The sequence below is a fragment of the Daphnia magna genome, linkage group LG5 (genome assembly GCF_020631705.1).
Source record: "Daphnia magna isolate NIES linkage group LG5, ASM2063170v1.1, whole genome shotgun sequence".
Taxonomy (NCBI): domain Eukaryota; kingdom Metazoa; phylum Arthropoda; class Branchiopoda; order Diplostraca; family Daphniidae; genus Daphnia; species Daphnia magna.
Window position 1 is genome coordinate 4020589 of NC_059186.1, and position 12933 is coordinate 4033521.

The 12933-nt window shown below is 41.8% G+C and overlaps 2 protein-coding genes across 2 annotated transcripts; both read right to left on the reverse strand.

Annotated features, from left to right (window-relative positions):
* Positions 1–670: 670 nt before the first annotated feature.
* LOC116918404 lies at positions 671–4229 on the reverse strand. Its single transcript, XM_045173449.1, has 4 exons — positions 2706–4229; positions 1768–2566; positions 1073–1699; positions 671–1012 (listed from the first exon to the last, which is right to left on the reverse strand). The coding sequence occupies exons 3-4, from the start codon at positions 1697–1699 to the stop codon at positions 893–895; spliced, it is 747 nt and encodes a 248-aa protein (XP_045029384.1). The 5' UTR covers positions 1768–2566; positions 2706–4229; the 3' UTR covers positions 671–892.
* A 4280-nt stretch (positions 4230–8509) lies between these two features.
* On the reverse strand, positions 8510–11779 carry LOC123472348. Its single transcript, XM_045173742.1, has 9 exons — positions 11670–11779; positions 11520–11605; positions 11322–11447; positions 11132–11266; positions 10901–11073; positions 10632–10835; positions 9992–10570; positions 8980–9929; positions 8510–8902 (listed from the first exon to the last, which is right to left on the reverse strand). The coding sequence occupies exons 1-9, from the start codon at positions 11672–11674 to the stop codon at positions 8545–8547; spliced, it is 2616 nt and encodes an 871-aa protein (XP_045029677.1). The 5' UTR covers positions 11675–11779; the 3' UTR covers positions 8510–8544.
* Between the last annotated feature and the right edge of the window lie 1154 nt (positions 11780–12933).

Sequence of the window (12933 nt, forward strand, 5' to 3'; positions counted from 1 at the left end):
TTCGTTGAATCCTTAATTGTATCAAATTTTTACTTTGTTAAAATATAAATCGCATTTCATGATTTAAAGGTTTTTTTAATGTCTATTTTTACGCCTTTTTAAACAAAACCATTGAATCCCCAGACACTTCTTACGCTCCCCTCCTTTCCATTCCTCCTGAATTGACCAGTAGCGTCCTTATATTTCCCCAGAGGCCTCCCACTAGAGTAATCGACACTTTAAGTAGTTTAGTTAGTTCTTGCCCAGTAGAGCGACAGGTTGACGTTATGTCGAAGAAGGAAGCCAGTGATAGTGATCAAAGTGATGATGATTTTGTTACCGAGGACCGTGCAAACACGACTTTTATACCAACATTGGACATCTTCAACAAAGCTAATGCGATTTCGATTCAGCCTATCAATCCCAAGGGTTGGCATTCATACTTGTTCGACGGATGGCGGAATGCAAACATTTACGATCCACGCTGTTACAGAACCACGGTTGGTTCGGCTTTTCCCGATTGTGAAATGCTCTTGCAACCCGACAAGGATTACCCCCCGTCCAACCTGCACCTGCACCCTGCACTTTACTGACACCCCAAACATCTAGCAGTTGAAGAGCGTGCGAACAGTGGTTAACAAAATAATCCCATTTTCTTTTGCAAATTGCATTGCTCTGTAATCCAAGTAGCTTGCATGGTTATCCATTAATAGTAATACAGGTTTCTCCTTCGAGCAATTTACATGCATTTTGAAATGCTGCAAAGATTTAAAAACATTTTCTCCAGTCATCTAACCTACATAATTAATGAAAATGAAATTGATAAATTGATGAAATAGTAAATGATTTATCAGGAAAAAAAAACAGATTGATGACATAAACCCAAGCATCCAACGGGTCCACAATTGAGCATTTATGGTTTTAACTTTTTCCTGGGAAAGATAAACACAGGAGGTATGGATTTACCTTCTGCACTTATGAAAGCTAACATCGTCACATTCTCACCACGTTCAGCGGATACTGTCTGTTGAACCTAAAATTTTGAGATTATTATTTATCAAAACAGAAAACATAAAAAATTTAAAAACTAAACCTGTTTTGCTCCTTTTTGTGCAATCACGTTTGGTGAATCCATGACAGTTGTATCGCTAGTCTCGTCGCAATTAAATACTCGATCTGCAGAAAATTGGTATTTGTCCTGCACATTAAATAATTGATCATAAAAGCCTGAAACAACTGGTTTGTTGAAACCACATGCTCTTGCTTGGCTCGTTGATTCTGGTTTCCTGATGGATATATGTTGGTTTCGCTTCGTAAAACCAGATAACCAGTCCTTTGATGCCATTCCATTGATGTGCCAATTGGCTAGAGTTTTCAATGAATTTGCAACAGCAAACGAAAATGCAATTTTTCTGGTATCGATAGTAGTTAATCCATGGTTGAATAGCGAACAAGTGAGCAAGTATTCGGATAGCTCGCGTTCCATTTCTGATGACAGGATCTGGAGATGAAACTGAGGACGTTTGACTTGTAAAGGTAAAATGAATCCACATCCTTGATGTAGTTTTGCATATCTAGCCAATGTTGTTTTGGATAATCCATGATTTTTGGCCGTCTGGTTAATGCTAAATTTGCCAGAGAGAATGTCATCCAGTGCTTTTTTAAGGTTCTCGTTAGATGGTGGAGGAACCAATCCAACTCTTTTGTATGTTCGAGGCATCTAGAAAAAGGAAGCCACTGGATATAAATAAAAAGTATCCCTATTTGAAGAATATAACACAAACTTACTTTAACATTCACGAGTAGAGTCAGTGTTCACTGAATTATGATCCCCCATAACTTCACACAAGAAGAACTCTGCTGTTTCACTGCTAAAAATCTACCCCTTGTTTCATCAAAATACCAAAATATACAGTAAGAACCTGCAATACAAAATAAATGTTCAAATATTTTTCATATTGCATTTACGTCGTTAGCCTGCAATTACTTGCACATCATCAACCCAGCTTTTATCTTAAAACAGATATTTAAACAATCAATATTTTAACCAATTTAATTAAATGTTTCCTCTGTATCTATTTAGTGTGACAAAATATATTTCTTCTTCAGAAACAGATCGAGATTGTTCGTTCGGCTCGTTCATGACTTTTGAAATCACTTAGGGTCTATGCCATAACGTCATCTGCTACTGAGGCGGAACAAGGATTCTTAATCTATATTTTTAATGATCGATACTACTAAGTACCGCCCCATTCTGATTTCCTTGTCCGTGACATGGAACATATTGTTTTAGATAAGAATTTTTTTTAAACATACCAAAAAACCTAAAAACAAACAAACAAAAAGTGATAAAAATACAATAAACATTTATTTTACAAATCAGATGATTAGGAAAGGCCCTACACGAGAAAAACCAAAACCGGTCCAAATAACCCCACCCTCCCCTAAGTTGAATCATCATTGGAGCTCGAATCAGAATCGCGTGAATCCTTATTTCCAGTTAAATCGATATTGGTAACTGGCAAATTTGATGATGCACCAGCCTCACCATCGTTGCTGGATTCTGGTTGAAAGTTTGAGCTTGAGTCTAAGAAAAATTATAACGTTACGTATTGAGATTACAAGGATATATTGTATGCGAGGCTTCTGTATTTGCACAGGGTACATGCATTGTCATAGTGTTGGCTTGACAGAATAAGATGCATTACATTGACACATATAGTTACCATTGATAGTATAAGTGAATACAGAAGAAACTGAATGTTGAACGTGGATGAAGACTGAACAGTCTGAGAAACACAGGAAGAAAATAAGTCTTGACAGACTTAAGCGAACGTGACAGTATAGCCAGGATGACAGAACACGAACAGAATGAATTATGGCTTAGTAGTAAAGCATCTGCCTGCTATTCTGAAGGTCGCATACTTGGCACCATACAGGTTGCCCCGTCCGCCGCCTGTCGCCATCTGTTGCCAGAACAGTGTAACATGTTTGGATAAATCAACACTCCCTCTCAAACATGAAAACTTGATGAGAGGGGGAAATACAAGGCAGTATATTGGACTCCCTCTGTATTCAAAGAAAAGAAAATTAGATTAAGTCAGTTGGAACGGGCAGAATACCGGTTGACTCTCTCAGGGAGGAGAAACGAGGGTTTGCTAAAGGTTTAGTGAGAGGGTCTTCCAATTGGTATGTAGTGGAGATTTGCCGAACGTCGATCTCCCCAGCTTCCTGTCGTTCACGAATGAAGTAAAAGCGAACATCTATATGTTTGCTTCTTTGATGATGTACCGGGTTCTTGATGAGATCAATGGCGGACTTGTTGTCGCACATTATGCCGATTGGGCCTTTTCGTCTAGGTATGATGTCTTTCATAAGTCGCCCAAGCCATATGCCTTCTCTTGTTGCTTCGGACGCAGCGACAAATTCGGCCTCAGTTGTTGACAAAGCAACACACGACTGCCTGCGGCTGCTCCAGGCAACTGGTCCACCGTTGAGAAGGAAGAGGAATCCTGAAGTAGATCTCCGAGAATCTGGATCGCCAGCATAGTCAGAGTCACAGTATCCTATAAGCCCATTTTTTGTTGAACCATAGCAGATTCCGTGGTTCATCGTCCCTTTAAGGTAGGCAAGGATGCGACGGACTGCTGACCAATTATCAGCTCCTGGGTCTTCACAGAACTGGGCGACCTGCCCAACAGCAAAGGATATGTCAGGCCGAGAGGCTAGTCCTAAATACAATAAACTCCCCACAGCTTCTCTGTATGGGAATTGATTAGGTGGGCTTTTTCCAATTTTCTTTTGAAGACGACTTCCAGGGCTGGCCGGCAGATCCTTTAACAAGTATTCGGATAGCTCACGTTCCATTTCTGATGACAGGATCTGGAGATGAAACTGAGGACAATTGACTTGTAAAGGTAAAATGAATCCACATCCTTGATGTAGTTTTGCATATCTAGCCAATGTTGTTTTGGATAATCCATGATTTTTGGGGAATCGACACCTGCTACCTTCGACACTAGCTACCTGGGGGGTCGACACTGGCTACCCCGACACTGGCTACCCGACACTGGCTACCCATAAGGCCGACACTGGCTACCCCGACACTGGCTATCCGACACCGGCTACCTATAGAGGGTGACACCGGCTACCTATAGTTGGCGACACTGGCTACCTCTTTTTTGCTACCCCTTCAAAATTACCTAAAATGGCCACCTGTCCAACTCAATGTAAGAAACATTCGTTTACTTGCATTTACTAAATAGTCCAATGAAAAGACCCCCCACCCTCCGTCGATTCTAAGCTTTCGGCTTGTATAAAAAAATGATTGCTTTTCGAATGTTTGGCAAATATACGCGAATGTAATCAAACGAATTCTTTTAAAATAGATAGTATTGTCACCGGTAATCTAGTTCAGTACACTCGATGATGTAAACCACTTGTAAAAAGCACCGTAATGCTGGCCAACGACACGGCACAGAACAAGACGGTGGCCTTCACCATTGGCTAACTAAACAAATTGTCTCAGACACTACACTAACTTAACCAATGGTGCCCTAGTGGAACTAACACATTCACACAAGCAAGAGATTAACTCACACACACCAGAGAAGAGAAAACTAACATCCACTCAGCCATAATGGCCATAATGGTCAGCAATAATGGTCAGCAGACGAGAAGTGCGAGAGAGATCTGGATTAAATCTAAGAACGCCAAGCGACTCAAGGCCATCTAGCGCTCATCTGGTAAGAAAAAGTAAGGCGAACAGGACGGGACGTGACAGTATAATTTCATTTTTGTAACATCTTACACATGTAAGTTACAAAACATTTGCTTGGACATTCATGCCACCTAAAACATATGCAAATCTTAAATAAAAAATTAATTTATTTAACTATTTAACCTTTGATTTATTTGTGAGTAACTTCAGAGTAATAACGTAAAGGAAAGCGAAATTAAAATGAATTTCAAAAAAGGTATGCAAAGTAAAAAACCTTTGAGCAAAAAAATTGAAAGCAGTTAAATAAAATTATACTACATCAGGATAACAACATGAATTCACACCCGAACACAGTGGCGGGTAGATCAACTGAGGGGTTCCACGAACCCAGCGGTCGAAGGATCATACAAAATCTCACAGGGGCCGTTTGTGGGTTGATCATATACGGCGGTTGGATCATAAGAGTGGTTACTGGATTGTTAAGGCGGGTGGAGCAACTGAGAAGTTTCCGGACCCCAATGGCGCATGGATCATAAGGGTTACCGGAACTCGTGGCGGATGGATCATACGATAGCTGCGTATTGGCTGGACTGGTCGCACTGATGAAGAAATAGGAAGTTCCTAGATGTATAAAAGGACAGAGAAAAAAAAATTTTATTTTCTCACAGTCTCAGTCACAACTACAACAGCAAAAGCAGTCATCACAGAAATCATCACAGCAAGCATCACCGTGTGGAACGGAGAAGGCGAGGAAGATTTTCCTGTCGTTGCTGAAGTTCCAGCTACTCGTCGCACCGGTGTTAACTACAACTCCGAACGTGGATACATCTACCACAAGCAAAAGACGCTGTAAGTACCGTAAAAATACATAGATTTAGTTGTAAATGTGAGTGTAAAAGCGTAAAACATAATACTAATGTAAAAAACGGCTTGTCCCTATTTACAGATTGGACGAGATCGTCTACATCTGCAAGAATCAAAAGAAGGTTAAGGGGAATTGCAACGCTAGACTCAGGAAAAATAGACAAACCGGTGTGTTCCGTAAAGATGGCTCTGCGCACAACCATCCACCGGAGTCACATCTGCAACAACAATTAGCCTTTATAAACGCCTGCGCCCAAGAAGCATTGGTCTCTCGCGATCCACCCCGTGAAATTTTCGATCGGATTCATCGGGAGTTTCCAGGCCTTATCGTGAGCTACAACGACGCTATGCAGCGTCGCATCCAGCGGGCCAAGCGGAGTGTGCAGCCACGGATCCCTACAACTATTTATGAGGACGCAGAACTCATAATGGAGCATCCTGAATACAAGTAAAAACATTTTTTTTAAATAGGAAATTATTAGCGAATTCAAACATTATTATTTACCACCAGAGATGCATTCGAAGGTGGCGTTTTCTACCAAGGGCGAGTCCAAACGGCCGACGGAGGGGATGCGTTTGTGTTTATTTCACCAAAGCTGCTCCCTGAAATTGCACAGACCATTGCAAGCAGACGGAACTTTTAAAAATCTTACTTTATTCTCCAAGCAGTTTTTTACTCTTCATATAAGCCGCTTTGGGCAGGTACAACTAAAACAAAGTAAAATTATGTTATTATTTACCAAAGTAATTGTAAACGTTAAAACTTACACAGGTATATCCTTTTGCGTTCGTTTTAATGAACAAGAAGACCCGTCAGCTATACGACGCTGTCCTTGACAAGATTTTGACTGTGTATGACGATCTTTATCCGGACGTGTACCTCAACGTTGAGAGATTTATGTCAGATTTCGAAAATGCCATTCAGTCATCCTGCGAGCAAGCCTTTGTAGGCTGTACCTGCATTGGCTGCTGGTTCCATTATGGACAGGTAAATAAAAATTATCTTTAAATCATTTTAAATTTGAAAATTAACATTTAGACTTTTTCAGGCAATTTGGAGGAGAGTCCAGAAGTATGGCCTTACGGGCGCATACCGGAGTATACCTACTGTCTGTCACATCGTCAAGGAAATGATTGCTCTGGCCCTCCTACCAGCAGATGCAATATTAGCAGGCTTCCAGGTAAACTTTAAAAAGAAATTTGACGATTTTCTTTAAATTTCTGTCATTTACACGATATCAAAAATACCCACAGAGAAGATCTTAGAAGAGAATCGGTCGAGATCCAGGCGGCGATCAAACGTCTTATGGACTATTACTACGGCTACTGGATTGACACCATTACTCCAGATGGATTTAGCGTATTCCAAATGCCCAACCGCACCAACAATCTCGTGGAAGCATGGCACAGATGGTTCAACAAACGCTGTGGAGGAAGTCATTTGAACTTCAGGGATTTTATACGTAAGACATTTCGACTTAAGAATACTACAGAATTATGAAACTAACGTTAGTTACTAACCCATTGAACTTTTCAATTACAGATGCACTCAAAGAATCTGAAAATGCAATGATGCGGGATTATCATGCAGACGAGATAAAAGGGGTGGATTACATCAAACCAAAGACACCGTTCCAGCGTCGAAGGGATTCCCAAATTGCTGAAACTGAGAGATTGTACTTGGCGTCGGATCGGAAAGCGGAAGACATACGCAATTTTCTCGTTGGGGCAAGATATTTCACAGAACCTGATGTGAGTAAAAAAAAAATATTTAGATCTGTACGTATTACATCCAATTTTTGCTGCTTTTTAGCTAAGCGCTCCTGTAGAGGATGGAGTAGCCTTACATCAAGAAGGCCATCAAGATCAACCCGAAGGCGCAGTGGAGCCTGTGGTCCAACCTAGGCGACGGTATTTAGCTGGTACAGCAAGACCTGCAACTCCTTTGGATAATGGTGTTGCAGACGAGCCTGTTAATTCTACCGATCCTGTAGAGAACGCTGATCCCAATGTGTCTGCTGATGTTGCGGTGCCTGCTACTCCAACAGAGCAGGATGGTCCCTTAGACGTCACTGGCACTGATGTTTTAGAAGAAACCGCTAATCAGCCTGCACCTACAGGCCGTGGCCACCGCAGACGTCGGCTGCCTGCAAGTCTAAGTCCAGGTGGTGATTTTATTCTTCCTCCTTCTCGCAGACCTCGCTTGGACCCAAACACAGCCGCTATCCGTCAAGCTGCCCCTCTGGTACAGTCCGTGAACGACGGGGTCGTGGACACGAAACACGATCCCAGCCCAATGTACGTGGTCTAACTGCTCCGGTAGCAGCAGCATTGTGTAGTGTCTGCAAAGTTAACCCATAGAACACTGTGTTTTATCCATGTGGCTTCTTCTTATGTAACAATTGTTCCTCAAACATCAGGGACGGTGATGGAATTTGTCCCCACTGTAATGAACACGCAGAAGAATCTGTAACTGTAATCATGTAATTATCTTCTATTCTATGGTGCAATTTCCTGTATTTAATATTTGACAGTGGGCATGTCTTGACTGATTGCTCGTAGTCAATATTAGGTTTTTACTTCCTATGTGCAATCTATATATAAAAAATTTGCTTTAAAATCAAAACATGTAACATAATTAGGAATAATAACTTACTTGATCATTCCTGATGATCAATCAAGGGTACTGCATTCGTAAAAATAAGGGAAAACTGATTTTTAAAAAGGGAAATTGACACGTTATTTGCATTTGGTCCAGGGTTGGACGCGGTAGTAAAAAAATTTACCGCTACCCGGTAGCTGTAACCGCAAGATTTCAATTTTCTACCGCGGTACGTTACTACCGCGGTAGTCTGACAGCCTACCGCGGTTGCGGTGGTCGTTTGCGGTAGCGCGGATAGCTAAGACAAAATAAAATCACAAGCATTTAGGTTTCATTTAGTTTGCCTTATTGTCTTGTATTTCAGATTGAAAGAATTAGTTTATGAATCAATGAACTTGTTTACTTTTAATAATAACATGCGTTCAAAGTTTTTGTCTGACAAACGACCCCTTAGTGGGGTAAAAATCCTTCCTGCAACGCTGAATAAGCGCTCGACAGAGGCCGAGGAAGGAAATGCAGCATTGTACTTGATAAATATGGCCTTAATGGTTGGGTATTTGTTCAGGCTGCTTATCTTTGTAGACTGGTCGGCAAGGAACAAATCAACCTCGTTGGATTCCGCTGGTACTGTGTTTGTCAAAATTGATTTGAAGAAATCTTTCTTGGTCTTCTTTCTCTGCGGGCTGTAGTCCGAATCCTCGCTTTGAATACCATCGGCCGCTGAATAAGACTGCTTCCTAGTAAAATGAAAATTAAAGCAAGAAGTTAACAAACACAGCACTACATCATGGAATTAGTGTAACTGTATAGATACCTATTTTCCAAGTCAACTTGGTCGTTCTTGAAGGATCGAAAGACGTCTACAAGACCTTGGACTTTAGCATCACGCTCCTCGCCTTCCGGCATCCATTTTGCCTTGAAGAGAGGATGTACCATGGCGGCGATGTGCAACTCTGCGTCAGCCAAACTTTCAGCAAATCTTCGCTTTACTGATTCGATCATTGTGTTTAGGAGAGGTTTGCAGTGCTTGATGCCGCCTTTCTCCTTCAGGTTTTCCATCTTATTGAGAAGGATGGTAAGCGTAGGAAGTAAATAACCGATAGAGATGTTGACGTCTGCTTGAAGAACATTCAATGCTTCTGATATAGGCTCCATCACTTTGACGTATTCACGAATGAATTCCTCTTCGGCTGGGCGGAAATACGCAATCCCGAATTGTTCAAAAAGTGCTTTAAGTTCGGTCCTTTTCTTTGTGACGAAGTATTTGGCTCGTTGCATGGCATTGAAATAAGAATTCCAACGAGTTTCATTATGAATGATAAAGAGCATCCCAAGGCTCTCTATGATCGTGTCAGAAGCCTTAGAGCTTCGATTTTGCTTATTCCAGATAGCAGTCAGTTTCTTATCGGTTGCCTCCATTAGGTTCTTGAGAGCCGGTTCTAGATCCTTATAGATGTCACACTTGCAAATCAGGTTTAATGTGTGGCATGCACACCGACGATGAGGTGGTAGGATGTAAATGTTGGTTGCGTCAATACCACTATTTAGGATTGCCGTTAAGGAAATTGGATTCATGTCAGCATCAGTATTTTCTTGAATTTCGGATTCACTCTCTTGCTCCGTTGCAGGACTTGCAGATTCTCCTTGATCCTCCTTTTCCTTATCATGGTCATGATCAGATAACGAATCGATCTCATCATCGGTCTCTTCAAAATCAGAAAGCTCATCTTCTAGAAGAGCGGCGATGTTGTCTTCTCCGGTCACCTTGAAATTAAAAAAAAGAATTCAGTACCGACATTGTAAGAAACTGATTGCTAGTCTAGTACCATCCTGTTTGACCTGACATTTACTGGCTGCAGAGTCGTCCTAGAGGTGGACGCGTTCAAAACGTCCAATGAAGCTGCCCTTAGAGGCGCATTTTGATTTTGAGTCGAAGTGGATCTCTCGATGGTGGAGTGGAGAGACGAGGATCCATAGAGACGAAATGCTTTCACAAAATTGCTTCCGTTGTCCGTCACCGTTGCCGTCAATTTGTGAAGGATGTCGTATTCTTCGTACACACCTTCTAGGAGCTTGGCAATAATTTCAAAATCACACTTTCCTATGACGCGTCTTACGGCAAGGCATACGGAACGCCTTTTCAGGTTTGGAGCGATCCAGTGGGCAGTGATGCCGATGAACGCCCGCCGCCTAGAAGTCCATCCATCGGCAGTTGTACAAATCCACAATGCGCCTCGCAACTGGTTCATAAGAGCAGCTCTCTTCTTTATATACATACTGGCGATCTGCTTTCGGTAGAATGCACGGTTCCTGACTTTAAGACGAGGTTGCAATTTACGGGTGTAAGTCCGGAAGGCTTCTGTCTCTGTGTGATAGACTGGTAGAACCGCGTCACAAAGGTATTCCTGTAAAAGGATAATAGATGAAGTTTACCAACAATCTTTCTCTTATGCCAGTAACAATTACCGGAATGAATTCATCCAGGTTTTTCTGTGTGACAAGTTTTTGGTACCCTTGAAAAGACAAGACCTGCTGCACGAAGGCTGGCTTACGATCTGTCTCGATCTTTTTATCCGAATGGTCCCTAAGAGGTTGGACGCCCATCAACTTAGTAGCATCAATTTCTTTACAAAGTGTGTTAAACTTTTCCAGCTGTTCCTTATGAACCGTCTAAAGACCAAAAAAGGCATAAAATCGACCATCTTCAACAAGTTGTCATACCAAGTACGTCATACTTTGATGTGAGCCCGCAAGTTTCCTCTAGAGTTGTTTATCGCCGATAGAGTCTTTCCCATTCTGGGACAATCTTTCACTTGACAAGCGTACAGGGAGCTTCCATTTTTCGCCGAGGGCTCAATAAACTTGAAGAAGGATGGTGGGTAGGAAAGCCTTTTGATGTCATCAGATTCTACAAAACCCATAATAAGTAATCTACAGAAACATGACTAGATTTATTCTTTATATACCTTTCAAAGATTGGACACTAGTAGCATCTTCAGGATTCCTTGTGTCACTCTCTCGATCTCTGCTGGGACTTGAAGAAGATAGATTGCTGTCATCACGAGAAGTGTCCAACTCATTAAGGCCCATCACCTCAGTATCTAAAATAAAAAAGATGAATAATAGGATATGAAAGATTAGGTTTGGGAGTATTACCTGAATGAACTGTTTGCCCACGCTGAACAGATTGAGTGCTGGTAGAAGCTGGTACTGAAGCTTCCTTCGCAGTGGCAGGTTCTGCGACAGCAACATCATCAATTTGTGCTGCATCAGGTGGATTAACTTGTTGTGAATGAAAAATTTTTTCAAATACAGTTACATAGGTAAAGTCAGAACTTGCAACTACTAAACTACCTGATTGATGTAACAAAACACTATTTTCATTCCTGACAGGTGCACTGCGTTTACCTCGTTTGTTTTGCTGGGATCGATTCCCTCGACTAAAATAAAGTTTGGATGCTTGCATTACACTCAATAATAATAAAATTGACAAGTTTGACTTACCCCATGATGATAAAAGACTAAATCTGTTAAATCAAACGTTTTTCAGTAACTTTATTGAGAATTACAAACTTTATAGATGAACATCAAGCGTTAGGGGCTGAGGAAATGGCGTGCTGCCATCTATTTTTTAATGAAATATAGTTCATTTTCTGGCTGATAGATGGCGTTTATCTACCGCTACCGTGCGGTAGTATACATGACATGCGGTAGTGCGGTAATTGTGAAAATTTTAAGCATATCGCGGTAAAAGATTGCGGTACTACCGCTACCGCGCGGTAGTACCGCGGTAGATTTTAACCGCGGTGGTCCAACCCTGTTTTGGTCTTCATGTTGCAAATAGGAATGTAATTGCAGGCAAGAAACAAAAGGCCAGGGGATTCTTGCTTACGTTAAATGTAACAGGGTAGCAAAAAAGAGGTAGCTAGTGTCGCCACCTATAGGTAGCCGGTGTCACCATCTATAGGTAACCGGTGTCGGGTAGCCAGTGTCGGGGTAGCCAGTGTCGGCCTTATGGGTAGCCAGTGTCGGGTAGCCAGTGTCGGGGTAGCCAGTGTCGACCCCCCAGGTAGCCAGTGCCGAAGGTAGCAGGAGTCTTCATGCCAAATAAACCCATTCCCAATAAGTTTTTTTCCGGCCGGAATTGCTCTTCTGCTCAAAATTGAATGGCACATTCGTCCATCCATAGTCCCAATAATTCTATGTAATTTGGAAGTTCCCGATGAGCACATTGAACCCCAAACCATTACAGAGCCACCTCCATGTTTAACAGTCGGAACCACGCAACTGGAATGAAATCTTTCGTGGTGTGTTCGGCGAATGAATGTCCGTCGCTTGCTCCCAAACAACTCGAATTTAGATTCATCGGACCAAAGTACCTTAGACTACTGTTGGATAGTCCAATTTTTATGCTCCAAAGCAAACTTCAACCGTTTTTTAATATTGTAGCGAATGGTTTCTTGCTAGTTCAAGAAATACGAGAGTGGCGTGAGAGAGAGAGTTTCGACCCCCGTTCTCACCCTCCGTTATGGGTGTAACGGAGAGACTCGCCATCCGTCAGAAATGGTCATGTTACTTCCTCCAATCGCTTTAGCCTTGAATGGACGGAAGAGCCGAACGATGAAAAACCCGGGGGGGACTTGAGTAGGCTGGCAGTCTTGTGTTAGTCGTGAGTTATTTTCATTCTCTTTGCTAAGTGTAGTTAGTTTTTCTGTATTGGTGTTACCCTCTTCTATTGCATCTTGTGTACTTGTGAGTGTTGATCGAA

What these genes read in the sequence shown, in the direction of transcription:
- LOC123472348 (XM_045173742.1), bottom strand. An exon ending in TAGTGTCCAATCTTTGAAAG is followed by an intron (nt 11,074 to 11,131) that starts GTATATAAAGAA and finishes TGGGTTTTGTAG; the next exon opens with AATCTGATGACATCAAAAGG. An exon ending in CAAGTTGACTTGGAAAATAG is followed by an intron (nt 8,903 to 8,979) that starts GTATCTATACAG and finishes TCATTTTACTAG; the next exon opens with GAAGCAGTCTTATTCAGCGG.
- LOC116918404 (XM_045173449.1), bottom strand. Translation starts at nt 1,699, where the DNA reads ATGCCTCGAACATACAAAAGAGTTGGATTGGTTCCTCCACCATCTAAC. An exon ending in CACAAAAAGGAGCAAAACAG is followed by an intron (nt 1,013 to 1,072) that starts GTTTAGTTTTTA and finishes TCAAAATTTTAG; the next exon opens with GTTCAACAGACAGTATCCGC.